A 23,602-nucleotide genomic window follows, 5' to 3' on the forward strand; every position below is an offset into this window, starting at 1 on the left:
ATACTCTACCTGTGTGATAAGGCATACAGATCATTTGTTTTCAGACTTTGCTATCTTGCAGCTTTTCACACCAGAACAATTCGGTATAGAGTGTTCAGATTTCATTTAACCTTTCTACTAAATAAAATTTTTACTTTTTCATTCATTTATTTATTCGCCCACTCAAATAGTGAGCGCGTGATATATGCCAGGTGCTGTTCTATGTACTTATGAGTGCCATCAGGATCTTAACAGTCCCACCTACATAGAACACCATGTACTGTTCCTTTGTATTAGGGATTAAACTCTAATGCAGGATTTGCATGTTAGACTCTCTCGGGCCCTCTCTCAAACAGATATTTGAGCTTTGCCACTCATGCTTCTAGGATTTGGAGGTAAAATATTGTAGACACTTTTCTTGACCATTATGGTTGAGAGTGTCTGGTATTCTGGTTCATTGAATATTAATACATACTTCTAGTTGAGAGAATGCCAGATGAACTTTTAACTCTGTGGAGCAGATAACAAAGTTGGTGTGCTTTCTTTTGTGTTACCTTATAAGAAGATTGACTTTCAACAGTAGGCTTACTTTTCCCCATAAATAATTGGTTCTTTAATAGTAGAAGGGGAATATTGTTGGTGAGACATCTCCAGCCTTTAAGCTACTCACATCAAAGTTGGTTTAAACTACTGGAGAAAAGTCACAAAGGCCTGTCAATTGGCTCATGTTGATTTATGATTCTAAACTCTCAGTTGAGCCTTTAGTCAAGCAATCCTACGGCTCACTTTGAACTATGTGGTTTTTGTTTTTTGTTTTGTTTTTTTCCTTTTCCTATAGCTGTTGTAGACCTGGTACTATCATTCTTCTTTAAAGTTCTAGTAAATAGCAGTGCCTGGGTTGTGCAGACTGTTGGTTTCTGCTCAGGTTGTGATCTTAGGGCTGTGATATTGAGCCCCGAGTTGGACTCTGTGCTCAGTGCGGAGTCTGCTTAAGACTGTCTCTCCCTCTCTCCCTCCACACTGTGCTCACACTCTCCCTCTCTCCTTCTCTCTCTCTAAAATAAATAAATCTTAACAAAAAAGTAAAGTTCTAGTAAATAAAGTTCAGTAGGACTCCGTTTCTTGTGTAAGTTCTTAGAGCTGTTACCCTTCTGAGGTACATTCTCAGTCTCCAAACGGGTGGTACTGCATGCAACTTAATCCAAACTCCTATGACCTTACGGAACACCACCCTCCCCCACTTTGATGAATACCTCTTACCATATATAGAACACAGTTTGGGAAATGGGGGTCTGTACTCTGTTTTTCTTCTTACTTATTTCCAAATACAATCTTGCTATGACTTCCTAGCTGTCAGTGGCCCAATAATCCAGTGAATTCTCAGAACCAGAGTCCATGGATACTTCTCTGGAGACTTGTACATTGCCTGTTACCAAGTTAGGGGATTAGGGAAGTGATTGTTGAATGGTATAGCCACTCATGTTCATAATTAATGGATGGGAAGGGAAAGAATACTGCCGTTGAGGTAGTGAAGGCAGACAAGATGATCAGATGCATTTGTTTCATTTCATTTTTAATGGGCTTTCATGTTTCTTTTTTTTTTCTATATTTTATACATTTTGTATAACCTTTACCTATACTTATGCAATCAGATTTTTTTTGGATTAGATTTAGATTTTAGATATAGAACACAAAAAGCTATCATGCCTTAAGAATATCAGTTGCAGTGTAGGGGCACCTGGATGGCTCAGATGGTTAAGTGTCTGCGTTTGGCTCAAGTCATGATCTCCAGGGCCTGGGATCAAGCCCCATGTTGGGTTCCTGGCTCAGCAGGGAGTCCGCTTCTCCCTCTCCCTCTGCCTCTTCCCCTGCTCATGCTTTCTCTCTCTGTCTCAAATGAATAAATAAAATCTTAAAAAAGAATATCAGTTGTAAGCAGGTGGTTAAAACTTACGTAGATAAAAATTGTTTGCTTGCTTTTATATTGAATTTCAGAGTTTTAAAAAATTCTCCCCACATGCCAGTGTGTCATATGTTATACATAACTGCAGCAATAACAGTATTTATCCTTTTCCTGTCTCCTTCCCTGAGCCATAACTTCGAAGTGCTTTGAGAAGACCGTTGTTTCGACTCTGTAGCAGTCAGGGCAAGTCTTGTGTGAGTGTGACAACTACCATCCTTCATCTTGTCATGAATACTCTCCATTACTGCTGCCTACCTTCCTAATTTTCTAGAAATCATCTAATATAATTTATTTTCCTTATTTAATGCATGAGAAAAGAAAAAAGAACAAGAAATAAGATATGAAGGGGCGCCTGGGTGGCACAGCGGTTAAGCATCTGCCTTCGGCTCAGGGCGTGATCCCGGCGTTATGGGTTCAAGCCCCACATCAGGCTCCTCTGCTATGAGCCTGCTTCTTCCTCTCCCACTCCCCCTGCTTGTGTTCCCTCTCTCACTGGCTGTCTCTATCTCTGTCGAATAAATAAATAAAATTAAAAAAAAAAAAAGAAATAAGATATGAAGCAACTTTCCCATGGGGCTGACAGTAGATAATGGCTGAGATTAGAACCAGGAGACCAGTCTCTCTCTGCCTTGTTTACCTTGAGTGCTGTAATCCATCTTCTTCTCTGGAAAGTAGCTGAACTGCGGGAGGGCCGGGCATCCATGGGTTAGAGAGAGCTTTGGAGTGTCTTGTTGGTAAAATAAGGCTGGGCCAGACAGTAGGGCAGAGCCTCACTGATGATGACTGTCAGTGTTTACACTTGGTGTGTGGTCATTACCAGGCTTCCACAACATGTGATGGACATCATTTATATGGCAGATTTTTTTCCTCAAAAAGACTTTGAGCACCTTTTTGATTTTATTAAAAGCACTCTTGTATCTCTTAAGTTATTTGTATTCACTGTAGAAAGTTTAGGCAAAGCACTTCCCCCACACCAACCGAAACAAGGTAAAAAAATCGTCTGTAATCACACTGAGCCAAGATGTGAGTAGGAATATCTTAGTAAATTTCATCTACATTCTGAACAGGTGACCAGTCTCTTTGCTTCTCTTTTATTACTATGTACTTAAGGAAAAATAATGTACCACTTAGCCAAGGTATAAATGCCATCCCTCACTGTTCTTAAAGCTACACACATAGAACAGAGAGGATTTTCTTCTCAGCTGGATCTCTATATACAGGGAAATAACAATACTTACAGCCCTGGCAAGGCTAGTGTTCCTTGGGATTCTTTGAAGAGAGCAGAAGCTCTCACTTCACTCTGTTCGTCAAGCCATAAATTAACCGGAATGAAAAGCTGTGATCACTTTTTCTTCCACAGTGAGACCTGCAAGTTTCCTTACGGTTACATCCAACTTTAAATTAGTCTCCAGCTCAGTGACAACATGGACTTGAGCTGTGAAAATAATTTTATATACATTGACACAGAAGGCAAACATTAGGGATTAAAAAGTTGTTACACATTTTGGAAGAGAGATCTTCAAAGGTAGGAGTGAAAAATTGCTTATTGAAGCTAGTCGTTATTTTGAGAAAAACTTAAGTCTTCTAATTTTCCTTTGAAATTTCCTCCCCTGTTTGGAATCAAATCAAATTTTAAGAATGTACTATGTAAAATGTGGACAAATTTTTAAAAATGATAGTCCCATTAATTTTGAAATATGAATATATTAGAGTAGAATTACTACAATAACAACAATCTTTGTTCATTATTGTAACGGAAATGCTAGCCTGCTTCTGGGAGCTTGGCATTTTCAACAAGCTTGCACACAATCTTGCCAAAAAGCTAGGGTTTTAGTACACATGGTGGAAATGCCAAGCTTCCGAGGGCATTACATTTCCATTCCAATAATGACGATAGTAGACATTCCATACAAGGAATCCTTGTGGTGGTTAATGTACTTTGTCAGTTCTACTCTAGAGCAGTCCTGGAAGATAGGTGTTATTAATCCCTTTTAATAGATGAGAAAATCAAGGCTAAGTGACTTGTCTGAGGTTATTTAATGCAGATGTGTTGGAATTGGAAGGGAATCCTGAAGTCCTACCTCACCTTGTGTTAGCCTGTATGTTCTGTTGCCTCTGACTTTTTCAAATAGGCAAAAAATGTGTTACTAAACTAGTTGCCATTATTTTTTTCATTAATTGGTTGTTTTGAATACACAAAGAATCCTCAATTATGGGGAATCCATGGGACACTGTGAAACAATGTCCTTGTAAAAGTAAATACTCTGTTTTTTAATTTTTAAATTTTAATTTAGATTTTGAATGCTTTTCTTAAAGTAAGATGGTATAGCTGTATTAACAATTATGATAGTATTACATTTTTTATTACTGCTGAATTTTTTTTGTTTATTTTTCTTTCTTAATGCTGAGACTAGTTTAATATCCCATACCTGACTTTGTGGAATGGGGAGCATATAGGTTACACAATAAGCTAGAAATTGTATACATCCTTTTATCACAAGGTATACATTTTTTCGTGTTCTATTTACTTTGTTCACTTACATGTATTTTGACTAGAAAAGACTTGTTTAGCTGTCATTCTAATTATCTCTGTTATTGGTTCCCCGGCCAGCAGCAGCAGCATCACTTGGGATCATAAAAGGGGGCCCAGCAGTTTATAGTCCAGCAAGGTCTCCAGGTGATTCTGATGCACATTCCAGTTGGAGAAGCCCCACTCTATATGTTCCACATACCAGGAGCCTAAGAGGATTTGTGCATTCTGTCATCTAACAAATGCTTCTTAAGCGTTGGCTTCAGGGTAGTCCTCTGAGATGGAAAGGCCATAGAGCTCTGCTGTCTTAGATGATGTCACAGACCTCTGTTGTTGGCTTAACAAGTATAAGAGGGGAGTGGACTCTAAAGAGATAACTATTAGTTACCGTTAAAGTATCCTGGGCTGGAGGCCAGAGCTTTTAGTTATTTGTGACTTCTGCAGGGCATGGCAAGCATTGCTTGGAAGAGCCCCATCACTTCCTTCATTTGACACAGTTCCAAGGGCCTGGCCCGTTCCAGGAGCTGTTTTGGATCTTTGGGCTACAGAAATGAAAGACAGTGCCCTGCCTCCAAGGGGCTTAAGCCATAACACTCTTTACTGTCTGGATCTGTTAGTTTGCCTCCCTTCATCCTTTTAAATCATTTGAGTGTTGTGTGTGGAGAGATTTTCAGTGTGCGGATTTATCATTTAGATTATAGAAACCCGTGTTCCTAATAGTCCTTCAGAGCCCTCCTTATTAATTCAGAGTGTGTTCTACTGCTACCTCTCAGCTTGTAAAAAGGGAAGTGTGATCATAGCCTACTTTGCGGGATGGTTGTGAGAGCTAAGTGTGTCATAATCTGGGCCTTAGGCATTAGGAATTGGTTAGTGCCAAGATGTGGGGGCTCGTGTTGGGATTGAGGGCTCAGGCCCAGAGCTTCAGGGTGTGGGTGGACGATTTTGACCACCGAAGCCTGCATTCTACCCTCCTCGGTCTGAGCATACTTTCCTTACCGCTTGGCTCTGGTAAACAGAATTAGTCTCTAGAGTTTCTCCTTTACCTTCCGCTCCTAAAGTAAACAGCCAGGCATTTCTAAAGGTTGTTTGGCTGTAAGCAACAACAGGAAATAAAATAAAACAGGTAAAAAGGATTTTCTGTCCCCTCCTTGATCTAGGCCTGGACCCTGGGAAGTAAAACAAAGGTGTGTAGAGGTTCTGAGAGTTGATGTTTAGACACCAAAGGGCTCTAATAAACTTAATTTGTATTTCAGAAGTTGAAGACCCAGGTGACAGACCAAGTGGGGGAGGGGAAGAGGAGGAGTCACTGAACTGTAGGGGTGGTAATAGGCGTATTGGGGGCTATGCAGATGGAGTAAGGGAGCCTGTCTGATCTGGCCTTTAAGAAGGGAGGAAGGCTAGAACTACTTTGCCTGTATTAGAAAAGGTTGGGACCCAAGAAAGTAGAATTTAGAAGACTCGGCAAATAATGAAAATTCCTAAGCACTGTGCAGCTTTACAGTTATGCAAATAAGTCAAATTCTACCTAATTTGTTTACACCCCCCCCACCCCTCCCATTCTGAGGCTAGACAATGGTTGTTTCCCTCAAATATGCATGTTAAAATAAAGAAATGCATTCTGGCAAATTACTTGTGTACTTCAAGATTTGGCATGACAAGGAATGATGTGATTTTTTTTTTTTTAATTCCATGCATTCTCCTTAAACTAATGCTCCTTCTAGGTGTTTATTGCAGGTAGCTAAATTAATGGGTGTTTTTTCTTCAGAAATAATTTTAAATAACTGTCGCCCTTCATATCTAGTAACACAGTTATTGTGATCATACGAATCCTTACATGAAATGGTGCAAGAATATACATTAACTAGAAAATAAAACCCATACTGAACAGAATGCCGCTGGGAACTCTTGGTTGGACCCATCCATTGCATGCTCCGTAAATTTTTATGGTGTTTATGTGGTGTGCTGTGGTTTACAGTCTGGTCTTTGCATTAATTTGCCATTGTCTTTCTCTCAAATATTAACGAAGTGTAGGAGTGATTCCATCCCAGATAGACATTTTTAAGGTGAAATTAAAAAAAAAAGCTTTTCCTTTAAAAAATAATTTTTCTGAAAGACGGAAACTGCTTCATTAGTGATTGCCAGCAAAGTCTCCTAATGTCTTTCTATAAGCTGTTTAAGCTTAGTATTAGAAATTAGGGCTTCAGAATATAATTAGCCAGCTTAGAGGATGCAGTCTCTCTAATTTAGGATTTCCCTTTGAGAAAATTATGTAGTTGAAGAAGGAATATCATATTTTAGACAAGTTGGTTTTCGAGTTGTTAGTGCCTCCATCTTGGGCTCTTGATTGCATCTGTACTACAGATCTGGAAATTGTGCTTGATTTGAATTAAAATTTTTGTTTTTAAATTGATAATTGCAACATGGCATGCTGTTGGATTGTGTGCGGTATTTATCAGACTCCGGAAAGGTGAAAGTTAGGTGTTTGGAGGCAATGATTAACTCATCTGTTTTACTAAGGACACATAATCAGATATTACTCACTCTGCATTTAGCCAATATAATGGGTTTAGTCAACCAATGAATACTTTGTTTGAGAGTGTTAAATGTTAACACTTTTGCATTTTTAGACTTAGCTTAAAAAAAAAACACAGAAAAACCTCTCATAACCTTACCACCCTTTCAGCCATAACATTACATTGCCTTGGTTTCTGCCTTTAATTTCCCCAGGGGTTCTTTTTATTTAGGAAAAGGGTGAAAGATGTATTTGTGTAAGTACTACAGCAGTGCTTCTGTTAAATTCTTTTTCAACAAAGAATATGTTACTTGAGCACCTCATGCACAGGGTCCATATTTTTCTGAAAAGAATGTGCCCTGAAAGAAGTAGTTTTTAGCGTGTATTTATTTCATGTCTGTCAGTTTATTTTAGCTTAGAAATTTTCTAATACTTTGAATTTGTAACCATTTTTCGGTTACACACACACACACACACACACACACAAAGAGACAACCTTTAGAAATTCTTTGTGTATTTTAAAACAGTTGTCTTTCCAGTCTGATACTACGGGTCTTCTTGTCCCCTTTAAAATGCAACGGAAATCCAACTTTTGATATGGAAAATTAGCTTTTAAGGAAAGTTCATTTTAGAATATCAGTGATGGAGTAAATGTTTGCTTTCTAGAAACTTTAATCCGTGTTAATGTGAGATTAATGTAGATGATATGAATATGTGTTCATGGGTGAGAAATTTGCCCCTTCAGTATTTCTCTGCTGAGCCTTATTCACTACTGAAGTGTAAGATACAAGTGCAAATATTGCCATTTGAAAGATGATTTGGTGAAGAGGATTTATTTTTTCCATTTCTTAGCAGCACATTATAATTGCAGTTTTTTGTCTTTCTGATCTCATTCTTAATGATTGAGGATCACACAAGTCCTTTGCTTCTAAGAATTATGCCTATTGATATTTACTGTTTGAAAGCTGAGAAAAAATAATGACTATCCACTAAATAACAGTAATAAAGTCGTTCACATACTTTTAATAATAAAGAACATACCTTTATGAAAAAATAACTGTAGGCCCCAAACAAAAGATATTTTGGTGGAAAAGGTGGCATTGTATTGCATTTTTGAAAATCTTCGTAATGTCTGTCTTTGTGGAAAAGAGCTGGATTTTCCTGTCTCTATGTTCATTCCTGTCTCTATGTTCATTCTGAAATGAACATTCGTTATATCACACGTCCTATAGCTTCTGGAAAATTGAATGTACACTTGTGAGGGAGAGTTTAAAAGGTCAGCGATATCTAGGTAGAATTATGAAAAAAAAATTTGATCTTTTGTACCCTATGAAAGACTTTTGGGGAACCTCTGGGTATGTCCCTGGACCACATTTCGAGAATCACCGCATTATAACATTTTAGAAATATGTATGAGTACTAAAACAAAATAAATCTCTCCCCTGTTGTTTTCTGGTTTCTCTGTGTATGAAGTAACAGTCATTCACAAAATTAAATGTGTGTTGGTAGAACTTAATAGGAAAATGGGGAAAGGAAGCTGGGTTAAACAAAGGTGTAACTGAAGATTTTTCGTTTTGTTGTCAAACAGCAGTGATCCCTCTAGTGTCATCCAACTCACTTACCTCAAACATTCTCAGTGGCCACGCTTATTTTACAGGCCATTTCTCAGGTGAGACCTCCGTGGCACCCCCCCCCCGCAAGTTTCCAGTAGCAAAGATAAAAAAAAAAAAAAGTGTTATAGATGAAGGGACTGTGTCCAACACCCCTCCCCTGTTTCTCCAGCTGGGAAGGGAAGGAAAGAGAAATAAAATTTAACGAGCACTTTTACTATGTGCCAGGTGCTTTACATATGTTATTTCTTTTAAATCCCCAAAACAACCCTAGGAGGTATTTCTAGCTTCATTTTGGAAACGAATAGAACAAGACTCAGAGAGGTTAAATAACCTGTCCAGAGCACACAGCATTTAAGTGAGAGAGCCTGATGGGAATCAGAATGTCTCTACTATCAAAGCTTCCACAGTGCTGTGCCTTGGTTTCTGCTTTGTGTTTCTTCAGATCTGCAGATTGAGAATGTGAATACTAACCTTTTATTCGGCTCACTGATGAAACGTGATGGTGATGAAGAAGTTTGCCCTCTGAGGTTTGCTCTTATGGGATTAACTATCTTTGACAGATTGTATTTTGTAAAGTCAAATAAATACATTTATAAGAAAAGGTTGATGTAATTTTTTCAGTTTGAGTTCTTCGAAAATTAATTGCCCATGTTCTGTGGAGTGCAGAATTGCCCCTTTCTTTGTCCTCAGTTCTGTCATGTAGAACAGTTAACTATACCAGAAAGAGATTTTGTATTTGTGATTCTAAAACAGTGGGTCAAGGTTTGTCAGAACTCCAGAAAGGCAAAACCCATTTTTAGGAACATTATTTTGTTTCAGGTTGCCTACTCCCTAAGACACAAGACCAGCTGTGGGTAGGGAGTAAGAGCTGGAGGAACGTTGGCTTATGTAGCTGTCTAGGGATTGTTGAGGGAGGAATATTCTCCTTGTTTCTTTTGTGGGTGCTCTGGCATGATTTAGGACCCACTGAGAGTGAGTTGGAATTTCAAAGAACGTTTCTCAAATAAGAGAGGACCACACAATTCTGAAGTGAGGCCTGATAGAGTTCCTACATACTGACTCAGTATTGCATAGTCTTAAAAAATAATATACCAGCTCTCACTTACATATGTGTATGTAATTTTCCTGTATTTAAAGTAAAGCCAGTCACCTCTAGCAGCGTCAGCCATCCCAACCTAAAAGTAAGGTGGGAGAACCTCTGAACAAATAAGCCTCTGAGTATTGAATAGCTGCCACAAAACTAGTCAAATTAGAGGCACAGCTGGCCCGAGAGCAAAGAATTTTCTATGTATAGGAGAGGAGACCTTGTGATGGCTGATAGTAGAGAAAAGTAACAAAAAGCCTGCTTAAAAAAATACTGTCACTGGCAGTTGCCTGTTATAGGGAGTGTTGCCCCCCTCACTTGGTAACACCAGATGGACAGCTGATTAGGGTGGCAGGGTAGAACTTAAAACATTTAGAAATCTTTCTAAGAAAAATGGTTGGAATTCTTAAAGGAGTTTGAGTACTTGAAGATAATCTAGAATTGCTTGGAAAATGAACGTTCATGAAATATCTTAATCTTTGATGATAATCAGATTAATGAAGGGTTACTCTGTAAGACATGTATATGTTTATGTGTGCTCTCACATCTCTCTTGAATTAAATTGTTTTGGAAGTCACAATATTTTAGAGTTTGCTTTTTAAAAGACCACATGAGAATAGTAAATGTTTATCGTAATGAAATCAAATAATGAGTTTTACCTTCGGCATAATTTCATGATAGCAGCATTCAGTATACTTTATTTCTTTCTGCCTTACACATCTGAAACAGTTTTCTGTAAAACTATCTGAGGGATTCATCACTTTTCTAAAGGGCCTCTTCTTTGGTAGCTAAATCAGTATGTTTTGAAGCACCCATTATGTTACACACTTACAGACTAAATACTAATGAGTCTAACTCTTGGATCTTCAATTGTCTTGGCTTTGTCTGTGATTGGAGTGGTTCTCCAATACCACTTTCATGGAGAAACAAAGATGTTGACTTTGGTGGACTAGGAGAGATAGGATAATGTTAAGCTGGGAAGGATCAATTTTATAAATGGTCAGTTTATGATAAATCTTTCCCCATAGTGATAACTGGTTTCTTTGTACACATGTATGTATGTGACAGGTGGAAAATGTTGAGATCCCTTGCATTAAACGTACGGAATATACTTGAGAACTTTTTGAATTGTCTCTTGCGATCCATTGGTTTTTTTCTATCTTAATCTGTGCCTGTCCCGTAAATTTTAAAGTACTGTATGCTTGTAGTACATCTGGTATATAATAAGGTAAGTTTGCCCTTATTATTCACTTCTGAAATTTTTTTTTAGGTGTTTACTTTTTCTGTGACTTTTTCCTCATGGGAAAATACATTAGATTTTTAAAAAAATATGACTTTACATCACTATGTATCTTTAATTATCGTATTCAAAAAACTTCTTGACTAAAAGAGATAAAGGAGACTGGAATATTCATTCTGAAACAGAGATAATCTCTTTGTAAGAAAAAAGTTACCACATTATAAATCTCTTATCGTGAAGCTTACTAGTAACTTTAGGGATTATTTTTAAATTGATTAATTTGGTAAAAATTATTACCTCACATTTCTCTTTCTACTATGTTACTAAATATGAATTATTAGGATGAAATTATATCTCTAGAAGATTTCTTTTGAGGAGTGAGTAGTGTTTCTTCCAACTCTCTGGCCTGATTATCATCCCTTGGGGTAGATAGTAAGTAAAATTCAAGTGCCCCACATGTGAATTTTAGGCATCATCTGGCTGTCATTCTCATGTCCTACGTCTGCCATCCCTCTCAGATTTCCCGCATGTAAAGATCTTTCTCTTTGTGAATGAAGAGTGTCCTGCTTGATGAACTTTATTCAAGTAGCATAGATAGTGGGAAGCTGAAAGAGAGCCAGAGGCTTCATTTTGGAGCTTAGGTTTCTGTCAGGTACCCAAAATCTTGAGGTAGATCAGTGTCCAGGAGGTTCCGAAAGGGATCTCCTGAAGGTTTATCCCTTACCTCTGAATTTGGCTGTCAGAGAAAGAATGTGAAACTGCGTAGATTTGCCCCCCCCCAAATAATTAAGATTAGCTTTCCACATATTTATAAAAATGTAGAGAGGAGGTTTTGTCCCCTGGCCACACAAGCCAGGACTGACTGATGGCAATGTGGTGGGAGGCAGTTTTCAGAAGGCTGTGAGCTCTTCCTGTGNTCCTGGTGGTATGGGGGGGGGGGGTTTGCGGTGGGGGAGTTGTTGCATGTGTGGAGTGAATGTCTCATCTCTGGACCATTATAAGCACTGGCCACATGGCCTGTTGGTCAGAGAGGGTGTGGAGGATTTGTGTGTAGTTCCAAGTTTAAGTTGTAAAGCCCCTTTCCACTTAGTGATTTTGTGTGCTCGTGTGTTTGTGTGTGTGTGTCAGCATATTTAACAACCTAACATCAGTACCAGCTCATTGTGAGCTACTTAGACTGTAGCATATATGAGATCTGGTGGGCTTTGCAGTTCCACCAGTAGACATTGCTCATGGATATTGGTGTACTGGGGCATGTATCATGCATGTTACATAAAAGATTCTTAAATTAAAAAAAAAAAAACTTATCAATGTGTCTGAAAGACCCCCCCCAGAGTTGCATTGTTGGTTGGAGGATGCTAGTGGCTGCCTGGAATGAAGGTGGAGGGAAGGGAGGAGTTTGCTGAGCAGAAAACCAAGCTGGCCTACTCTACTTTGAAAAGTTTAAAAAAGAAAAGGAAGAAAACCACTGATTTTTGTCAGGTATACCACAGATTCAGAGTAATTATGGCTTATTAGCGCTGTGATCTAACAACTTCCTGTAGGTGTGATGGCGGCATATTGCTGTAAGTGGTGTTTTGTATGGCTATGTAAAATACTTGAGTATGTCTGTTGAATACCATTTCTTTTTTTACCTGTAAGATGTGGAGAAGGGGAGGTGCAAAGGATGTTTGAGTGGCCTGAATGTTTTTACTTGAAAATAAGAGCTGTTACATTTTTTCTTGCAGCTGTCAAGTACTACGCATTTCAAAGAATTAGAAATACTTCACAGCATCTGAACGCAGCAGCTAAACTCTCTCTTCCCTTTCTCTCACATAGGTTTCCACTTGAGTGGCACAGTGACAGAACCTGCAATACAATCGGAGCCAGAAACTGTTTGCAACGTGGCCATCAGCTTTGATCGTTGCAAGATTACCTCAGTGACCTGCAGCTGTGGAAACAAGGACATATTTTATTGTGCTCATGTTGTGGCACTGTCTTTATACCGCATCCGCAAGCCAGATCAGGTCAAACTGCATCTTCCCATTTCAGAGACTCTCTTTCAAATGAATAGAGACCAACTACAAAAGTTTGTACAGTATTTGATCACAGTGCACCACACAGAAGTTTTGCCAACTGCTCAGAAATTAGCAGATGAAATTCTTTCCCAGAATTCAGAAATCAACCAAGTTCACGGTGAGTTATAGACATCATTCTGTAGATTTCTTCCCTGTATTCCTTTTTCATTTATAAATTCAGTTCTTCTGCATAAAAATGAATTAAATGTGACTTTAGGTCATCAGCATTGCTCTTAAGTAGCCAAGACAGATTTAAAAAATTTTTTAAATTATTTTTATTACTGAAGTATAATTGACATACTGAGATTTTTAAGTTTAGTTTTGCATCCTAAAACATTTCTTTTGAAGTGTTTTTTGTATTGTACTAGATTCCAGGCCTTTTGTGCTTAGAAAAATTTCTCAATTCCTAAAGCTTGGTTCTTACACTTTTTCACTTGGGAAAATTTCATCAAATACTAGATACTCAGTTATGAAAAACACGGACTTAGTCATTTAATTCACCTTTGTCAGCTTTTATCAGTAAACTGACTTGCACATACTCCGAATTTTTTTTTTCATTTTCTTTTAAAATTTATTTTCCAAAACAGGACAGTTCTTTCTTTCTTTCCCTCCCTTCCTCCATCCCTCCCTCCCTCCTTCCCTTCCTTCCTTTCTCTCTCACTCTCTCTCCATTTCTTTTCCTTCCCTCACTCCCTCTCTTCCTTTTTTAGAGAGGGGGAGGGAGAGAGAGAGCAGGGCATAGGTAGAGGGAGAGAATCTTAAGCAGACTCCATGCCCAGCATGGAGCCTGCTGAAATCAAGACTCGGACACTTAACTAACGGAGCCACCCAGGCGCTCCCAAAGTGGGACATTTCTGACAGGATGCTTCATAATAAGAGAATAAATTATTCTTAGAAAAATATTACAACTTGTTCAGAGAGAATTTAGGAGATGACTGTCATTGTGTATAAGAAATCTTAAAAATGGTTTCTTTTGGATTTTTATACACTGAACATGTTATCCCATTTATTTGTAAACATATTTACCAGCTGCTTATTTTGTGCATTGCAAATATGTTGACTTACAAGGATATATGTGCAACTTGTCAGAAATACACCCACCACCTATTTCATGGGGTACGTTAACACAGGATAAATAATACAGTTAAATTATAGGTTGCTGTGCTTTAAAAACATTTAGACATAATTTTAAAAATATTTAAAAATATATTGAAAATGTAACACAATCTTGACTAAGCAGCTCTTGGGCCTAACATTTTTACATTTCTTTGGTTATATTGATGAGATATAGGACCAGTCACTCAACTCTATTCTTTTTGGTTTCTTCAAAGTCATTAATTACTTTGGTGAATGTAAGTGTTTAAGGAAAGCAAGTTTAAGGTTATTTCTTGAAAACATAAAATTATGAGATAAAACATAGAGAAAAGTGCATAAAATATGAATGTGTAGATTAATAAAGTGAACCAACAACCAGGTCCCAGAAATAGGCTATTCTCAGCACTGAAGGTTCCATATGTCCCCTCTCTGTCACACGCTTCTTTCTCTTCCCCCTGATAACCATTGGCTGGTTTTTATGATAATCACTTCCGTGGTGGTTTGTGTTTTGTTGTTGACATCATTAAACGCTCATTTTAGTTTTACTTGACTTTCATTCAAGTTGTGTTTGGTAAGATTTATGCCTATTGTTTCATGTACCTGTAGTTCATTCATTTTCATTGTTCTAGAGCAGCACTGTCCAAAAGAAACATAATGTGAGCCACATTATAGTTTAAAATATTCTAGTAGCCTACTTAAAAACAAGTGAATTAATTTTAATAATTTATTTATCTCAATATTCATAAATATCAATTTAACGAAGACTTGACATATTTTACTCTTTTTTCATAGTAAGTCTTTGAAATCTGTCTGCTTTATACTTACAGTATATCTCAAACCACAGCATCGTCACGATGTACGTGCTTAATAGGCACGTGTGGCTAATGGCTACCTTATTGGACAGCACAATTCTAGAATGTTCTAGCTATGAGAACATCACTGTTTGTCCATTCCACTGCTTATGGATCTTGTTTTGAATAGAGCTACTGTGAACATTCTTTTACAAGTCTCCTGGTGCTGTAAGATATTTTTTAAGTGGTTTTTATGTCAGAGTAACCTCCATATAGTCATATTTCTTCTAGTAGTCCCCATATTAGGCTCAGCTTTATTAAAGTGTGTAAAGCATTTTACTTGGTAGAGTCTGCCATTGTTAAGTAACAGTATTGTAAACAGCTGTGGCACAGAAGTACCTTTGACCCACCAAAAGCACATGTACTCAAGGACTTTTCAAGTAGTCTTCTGCTCTGTCCTGTCACCTGCCTCAGTCTTGTTGCTTTGTGAAAATTCAGGCCAGCTAACAGTCATCTCAGAGATTTCTTAGGAGCCTATCTGTGGCTTCTTATTAAATTGTTCAGTGGAGGCAGAAGAGTAGGATATACCATTTCTTCAAACTTTTATGTGTTCTCTTTCTTTCCTTTATTTCCCCCCTGAATTTATATAATCCATTAGGGTTACATGATTCTCTGAGTTTTAGTTTAACCAGAGGTCCACATCAACAATCCATTGTTTGTTCTGCATGTGTCTTCCTTGTTTTCAAGAACAGCAGCCCCCAGAGCTTCTTATCAAACAGCTTTGAAAATTCACTTCTATGTTGAAATGGTAGAACTAGTGAATCAATGTAAAGTTGGATGCAAAAAATGTTCATGTGACATTGTTTTTCTTTCAGAGTTTCTAAAATTAGAAGAAAAAGTTATCAAAGGAAATAGCAAGGATAGAATGCAGGTTACCTTTAGGTTTAATGTGATTTTCAAATAACTTTTGTATGAGAGCGGCTTCACGAGAGCAGCGAACTTGAGCGGTTTATCCCACCAGCTTCCCACTTAATTTATCATCCGATTTGCTCCTAGCCTGGAAATGGGCCAACTACATGAACTGCCTTCCTGCCTTCCATTATAGTGTGACAAGTGGTAAAAAGAAGAGAGGTAGGGAGCAGGCAGTGACCTTAAGTGACAAAATGGGGAGTCTGCTCCTTGGAGGGTCTTATTTTAACTCTTAGATTGATGACGAACTAGAGGGTGGGATTAAAAATACTCTGCAGTTTTTTGACCACATGATCTCGCCTGCCTCCAAAAATTTCCAAAGCATTCTTCAAACTGTTAAAGTACTGTTAAACCAGTACTTTTTCATATGGTTTTTTAGGTGTGTTTTTTCTTTGAGAAGATAGATGTCTTGAACACAAAGATTGGTAAGAGTTAAGTTTTATTTTAAGGAGAAGCATTACTTTTACTTGGCTAGATAAATAAAGTCAGAATAGGATTTAGATTCAGTTATCTTAATAGGTATCTTAAAGCCAAAGAAGTTTAGCTTATCCAAGGCCTTTTTAGAAGAAAATCATAATTTGTTAGTGATTACAAACTGCGTTGATAACAGTTGGTTGTTTGTTTTACTTGTGAACAGGTCCTAATACTCCTAAAATTCTGTTGGTTGCTTTTCCTTTTTACAATTGACCCTTGAACAACATGGATTTGAACTGTACAGGTCCACTTATACCTGGATATTTTTCAATAAGTATATGTATCATACTGTAAATGTATTTTCTGTTACAAATTTTCTTAACATTTTCTTTTCTCTGGCTTACTTTATGTTAAGGGTACAGTGTATAATACATATATAAAATACATGTTGATAAACTGTTGACATTATTGGTAAGGCTTCTAGTCAACAGTAGGCTATTAGTAGTTAGGTTTTTGGACAGTCAAAAGTTATATGTGGATTTTTTTTTTTTTAATATATATGTGGATTTTTGACTGCACGGGGGGTTGGCACTGTAGGGTCACTGTATTTTGAAATATTTTATTTTTACAAGTATTTTATCCTGAGGAATTAAAAGCTTTTTCAAGACAATTTCAGGCACACTATTCCTAACAATTTCCTTATCAGCTTGGTATTGCAAATTTATAATTGTAGTAGTTTCGAGAGGGAGAATGGGGAGAATGGGTTAATGACATCCAGGGTCACAGGTTCAGAGAAGAGAGTTGAAATATAGATTTACTTATTGAATAGTTAAGTCCTTTTCAGTAGACTTTTTTTGCATTTCTTTGTATTTTCATAAAATTTCCCCACATAATTTTGATTAGATTATAAAGCTAACTATTGTATGCCAAATAGTGGCTGTAAGATAGTTGATGTTAATGGCCCTCCAGGGAGATTGCTGTTTGTAGTTCTGCATTTTTTTTTTTCAGTAAAATTGTTTGCTATTGGTTTTATATTCTAATAAAACTTCCCAGCTTCCACATTCTTAGAAAAGATGCGGTGTCTTTGCTAAGTACTTTTCTAGAAATTTACTGATTTCCAAGTGCTAGTCCACCCTCTTAGTTAACTCAGTCTTTTCTGGTCCTTTATGTTTCCTGTTAAAGGAGATATATTATATAGATTGGTAAATCGTGGTGTAGGGACAGAAGATTGAACTTAAAATCTGAAAGCCTAGAGTCCAGTATTGTCTCTACTATGTATTATCGGAATGACCTTGGGTGAAACTCATTTTATCTCATTTAAAGTGGTCATGATCTTTTCTAATAGCATTGGGAGAATTTTAATAAGGTATACATGTATAATAATAATAATAATAATAATAAAATATAACTGAGTTTACCTCATGTTTAGGGTATCCAGAAGTACTCATAGAAGAGAGAAGAAACCAGTTGGGAGATGAATGATATCAGAGTCGGAGGTCATCTTACTTTCCTCTAACTTTCTGGCATGTGTTTCTTCTTCTTTTTCTCTTGGGCACTTTGGTTTCATGACACCCCCCACCCCCATGAGCTAGCCTGTACTGGGCACATTACCGCAAAGAAGGACAGACTGAAGGAAAGCTGGCTTTGGTTCAGACTTCGAACAGTAGCGGCCGAGGTGGGCATTTCAGTGGCCATTTCACTCGTAGAGCTTGGGCCTGTCACAAGTGTAGGCTAGACTCCTCCCTGACTTCAGTGTCATGTGCCCAGAACTACCATTTCAGTCAGTCAGAAGAGAAAGCGATATAGCCGTGTGTCAGATGCAGTTGACACATGGCATGTAAGATCTCTTCCACCTCTGATGCTGTGACTTTGGTGGCGATACTTCTACAGAGACACATGAGCACCTCGTATCGTGCTGCAAACGTGCACCTCCTGTAGTTCTACCCAAGTGTGCCCTTGTGCGTTATTGTTCCTTGATCAGACATTTCAATTTGTTCGAGCGTGGTTCTAATAAAACCACCACCAATTCCATTCATGCCTGCTAGTCCTGCCTAACCTAGCCTCGAAATGCCTGTGTCCCAGCCATGTTATATGTCAGCGCATTCAGGCTCTCTTAGAGATTCCAAACGAACAAGCAGACCTACTCAGCAATCCAGTGTTCGTTGTGTAGCTTATTTTTAGTTGATTGTAAACTCCATCAGGGCCGAAACTCTGACTTGTGTATCTTGGCACCTTCCCTAAGGACAATACTTAAGAAGCCATAGGTAACTCGGAAATTGTTAAACAAAAAGTAACACTGTCATTTTTCATTCCGTTTTGTTCTTAGTAGGAACTTGGAGGTTTGTTCTTGTACACATGCATGTTCTTCTTTTTTTTTTTTTTTAAAGATTTTATTTATTTATTTGACAGAGATAGAGACAGCCAGAGAGAGAGGGAACACAAGCAGGGGGAGTGGGAGAGGAAGGAGCAGGCTCATAGCAGAGGAGCCTGATGTGGGGCCCGATCCCATAACGCCGGTATCATGCCCTGAGCCGAAGGCAGACGCTTAACCGCTCTGCCACCCAGGCGCCCCGACACATGCATGTTCTGAATCTAGTAGTGAGTGACAGTTGGAGTTGTTTGATGGAGACCTTATGTCACATCTTTCTTCCTTTTGTTTCCCCGTGGATGGTCATATTCATTGTAATTGGGCTCACATTAGCAACCAGTTTTTACAAGTATCTTAGGGAGATAATTTGGTTATTATAAGCATAGTCTTTCTATTATAGAATATTCAGGCATTGACAGTTGGTGAAACAAAGGTAAGATCTACTGGTGATTAATACAATTTACAAATATATTCTATCTGAGAAAATTGAATTGGCTGTCCTAAAGTGCAACGGTGTGAAACTTAAGAGAAAATTAAAATCAATTAAAAAAAATATGTTGAAAAAATGTATAGTAGTGTAGAATTATATGAAGATAAAAAAGACAAATCCTCATTGACTTCTTCTCCCAACAGCTCCCTCCCTTAGTCTCCAACAGCTCTCTTACCCCGCAGGGCAACTACTGCTGACAGTGCAGTTTGTATTCTTTGAGACCACTTTCTTAGTGCACACACATATGTTGTTTTTAAAAAACAATTAAAAATATTTTTCTGCATCTTGCTTTTTTCTCTTAATAGATGATGGATAGCTTATGTTAGTTCAAACAGGTCTATTATTGTTTTAAATGTTGTGTAGTATTCCATAGTATGGGTATATTTAACCATTAAGCTACTGAATGATTTTGAAGTTGTTTTATCCCTACTATGTGCAGTACCACTGTGACTTTCCTGTGTGTGTGTGTGTAAATTTGTGCAAGTATTTTTAAATAATAGATTCTTAGTAGTAGAAATGCCAGAAAAAGTGGTACATGCCTTTTTGAGTAATTATAGCCCAATTTCCCTCCATAAATTACTAGGTTTAACTTTACATTTTAACTAAAACTAGATGTTTTTCTACCGTAATTTAAATGGGTTTTTTTTTACAAAATTGATGGAAAGCATGATCATGTACAAATGACTGTCTTCACATGAAAAGACGTTTCACTTCAGCAAAAGAGAAGTAGTCTTAGAACTTAGGTGTCTTAATTTCGAGGAATCACATCTCTAGCCCATGAGGAATTTGCTAGGGTAACACAGAGACAACCAATTTACTTTTAGCCCAATACCCTCCATTCTTTCTCTTTTCACCTCTAAATCATGCCTTCCCTCACAGGCTATAGTCATCTCTGACACTCTCCCCATTCTCATGCTTTACAAAGCATCGCTACCAACTAGTCATTTTTCTCACCAGGCCTCTGTCCTTTAACTGATGTTATGTCTGTCCATGTTGACTCCATGAGCTTGTTCCCATCTCCCCCACAAATGAGTCTCTCATACCTCTCTTTCTGAGTCTCTTCCGAATGTTGATGAGCTTAGAAGTTAGCCTAACAGAAGTTAGCTCTGTTAATGGGGCAAGTAACTGAATCTCTTCAGGCCTCAGTTATTTTATTTATAAAACATGGACAATAAAGAGTACCTGTTTCATAAGGTCAGGAGGGTTAAAGAAGTAAATCTGAATTGCTCTTATCACTGTCTTTGAGATGAGTCAATTGGCATGAGTCTTGAGGGCAGTGGTAGATAGCTGAAAATATTTATGAGCTGTTTTTTAAACATCTTTTAAAGTAATCTGAGCAAATTGTTCTCAAAGCTTGCAAGCCGAATAGATTTCTTTTTATTTTTTTAAGATTTTATTTATTTATTAGAGAGAAAGAGAGAACTCAAGCACAAGCAGGAGGAATGGCAGGCAGAGGGAGAGGGAGAAGCAGGCTCCCCACTAGGCAGGGAGCCCTACATGGGGCTCCATCCCAGGTCTCTGGGATCATGACCCGAGCCAAAGGCAGATGCTTAACCCACTGAGCTGCCCAGGTGCCCTAGTAGATTTCTTTTAATAAATCTGAAGAGTTGGGTTATATAAAAAGACTCTCTGAGAACTTTGCATTTAAATATTTATATTTATGTACCAAATAATACATTTTTAGCTAAATTATAGAAAATGACCTACCTGTTATGTGCTCTGTTTACACTCTTCATTTTTAAATGAGCATGGAGATGGTATAAATACTTTACTGCTTTTCATCCATATAAAATACATGATTATTTCTGTACATGATAGTTTATTACTGAACTTTTGAGGTAAGTTCACTGATAAGAAATGAGAAATGAAGTTAGATGAGAGGAAAATGATAGAGGAGGAGCTATAAGCCCTGTGACGGTCTATGTGAATTCCCTTGAGATCTATGCCGATGACGGTGCTACTTACTTTACTTCTTTGGCATTTAGCTGAGGGGAGGGTGGCTTGCTGAGGGAGCACAGGCCGGCGCATGCCATGGTGCCCTCAGTCTGTAGCTTCTGAGGGAACAAAGAAGATGGGCTGTCCTCTAACAGCTCCTGGAGAGGACGTCACACTTCCTGCATCGCAGTAACATTACATAGATTGACCACAGAGAACGGAAGGTGGGGAAGGATCTGAGTGTTGGGGCTATCACAATATTGTAAATTGAAATGAAGGTATTGGCCACTACTTTGAAATGAGGATTTAAGGAAGAATAAAAGTTAAGTCTTTTTTCAAGTGTGCGTTTATTCAGTGCATGGTATTTTTCAGCAGTTTTCAAATTCTTGTCCTCTCTAAAGAAAGATTTCTTTTGAGTCTGAATCACTGAAGTTTGCTGCCCTGCCTTTTCCCTCTCAGTGCCAGTGGTTGAGGTCAGGATTTTGCCTTCAGCTTGTAAGGCAGGTGTACCGGAGCCTTTGTAAGTCACAGACATAATGTTTCCTGGCTTTAATATTGGGCACTGAAACTTTAGGAGATGGCATTCTTCTGGGTCCCCTAAAAGAGGCTGAAATAGTCACCTCTACAGTGTAGACATCTCATGCCTGCATTCTACCTTTATAGACTGAATTGATGATTTAATTTTAACCAAAAAAACCCCCACTTGTACCTAAGTATAAATGGTTAAAGCATTATTTGGACAACTGAATTGCTAAAGCAGTTAGGTCACAGTTAAGATGAGGATGTAAACTAAAGCCTTTCATTTCTTTTTTGTTTAAATTGTTTTCTAGCAGATTAAGAAGAGAAAAGAAAGCATTAAATTCCCTATTAGAACCCAAAGCTGTGAATAATTCCACATACCAAACATACCATAAGCCAGTTGTGAATGTGTCTCGGTTTCTCAGTTTAAAATTTGCAGAATGGTTTGGTGCTGCTTAGTGCTTAGAAGCAACTGCTTCCTTGACATGAGACAGATATTTCATTTGGTGTGTCTTAAATATGCTTTATTCAGTACACTGGAGAGGTGTCTGTGTGATGCCTGTGGAGCCTGAACACTTTCCAGTATGAAGACCCGCCATGTGCCACCGTGTTTAACATCCTCTCCAAATATGGAATCGTTCTCCTACCCCCCTGGCAAAGATTCTGATTCAGTACTTCTGAAGTGGTGCCTAGGTATCCATTTTTTTTTCACAGTGTGCCTCAGGAATTTTGATATACTCTTAATTTTGAGAACTCCCAGGGTAAGGGAGTTGTGATACTGAGATAAATCAAAACTAAATCAGGACCCAATCAACATGGACAGTGGTCCTTCATGTCCTTGAATTCTCCTTTTGCTCTCTTCCTACGTAAGAGGGTAAATGAAATTCACACATCGTAGCTGGGAACGAGAGACAATTAAACTGTTTGACTTTTTTTTAACCAGATAATTTCACTTTCCCTAAAGGCTTAAAACTTTGAAGAATTAAGCTTTGGTAATAAAATGCTCACAAAGATTAATTATACAGTTGTAAAAGTTATAGCATTTATAATTATAAATATAAATAAGGGTAAAAAATATGATAGATTTTAAAACTCTTTAATGGACCATTTAATTTACATACACAAATTCTGGTTCCTGCCCAACTTGGGGAATATCTCATAATAAATGTATAAACACAGGAATAATGTTTTTCTTTGCATACCTTTCTCAAAGCTAAATGCTGTTTATAGATAGCCACTAACAAGTAGAAATAAAATTTGCAAATCTATATTTTATACAAGGCTTAGGCAACACTTGCATGAAATCAAGACATAATAGGATTTAAATAGTTAAACTTCAGTATTAAAGTTTTTACTAACTGAATATGCTGTTTTAGGAAGGTTATTGTAGTAGACATTAATTTCCTGGTCTATAATGTATAGCATTACGTATTCCTAAAGTGTTGGGTTGTGTTAAGAGTAAATTTATGTTTTATTTACCAACTAGTTATCTTTGCATGCATTCTTATTACTAAGTGAGGATGTTTTCTATGCAGTCACATGAAAAGATTTCTAATTCTTAGCACCTAGTTAATTTTTTATTCCTACATTATAGAATTTTAGGTTTGAGGAAATGGAGGTCCGAGGAGCTTGAGTGATTTGCTGGATGACACATAGCTTTCCCAGCTCTGCCTAGAACTGAAGTACTCGGAATTCTAATCCAGCATTAGGAACCCCACACATCCTCTCTGCTCATGTGTGAAGACTTTACTAGATAATTTGCAGTATAATTTTATTTGTGGGCCATTTTCCCTCTGCAGTGCCTCCTCCTTCCCCCACGCTCTTGAAGAAATATGTTAATTCTAACATTAGCTTACCATACTCCTTCCCACAAAAAAAAACATAAAAACAAAAAAAACCTCTGGTTTTCTTAGAAACTTGAGAAACATTGTTCATGTATTTATTTATACATTTGATATTAGATACCTTCCCACCTGGGCAAGAGCAAAAACCTGTATGTGTGTAAATTTAATGACCCATTAAAGAAATGTAAAAATTTATCGT

At 37.7% G+C, this 23,602-nt stretch overlaps 1 protein-coding gene across 1 annotated transcript in view; it reads left to right on the forward strand.

Annotated features, from left to right (window-relative positions):
* Nucleotides 1-23,602, forward strand: part of ZSWIM6 (zinc finger SWIM-type containing 6) — a 186,202-nt gene that overhangs the window by 104,579 nt on the left and 58,021 nt on the right. Inside the window, exon 3 of the mRNA XM_034655634.1 lies at nucleotides 12,740-13,096. Coding sequence (XP_034511525.1) covers nucleotides 12,740-13,096 — 357 coding nt within the window. The remainder of the gene's footprint in view (nucleotides 1-12,739; nucleotides 13,097-23,602) is intronic.

The sequence above is a fragment of the Ailuropoda melanoleuca genome, chromosome 3 (assembly GCF_002007445.2).
Source record: "Ailuropoda melanoleuca isolate Jingjing chromosome 3, ASM200744v2, whole genome shotgun sequence".
NCBI classification, from domain to species: Eukaryota; Metazoa; Chordata; class Mammalia; order Carnivora; family Ursidae; genus Ailuropoda; species Ailuropoda melanoleuca.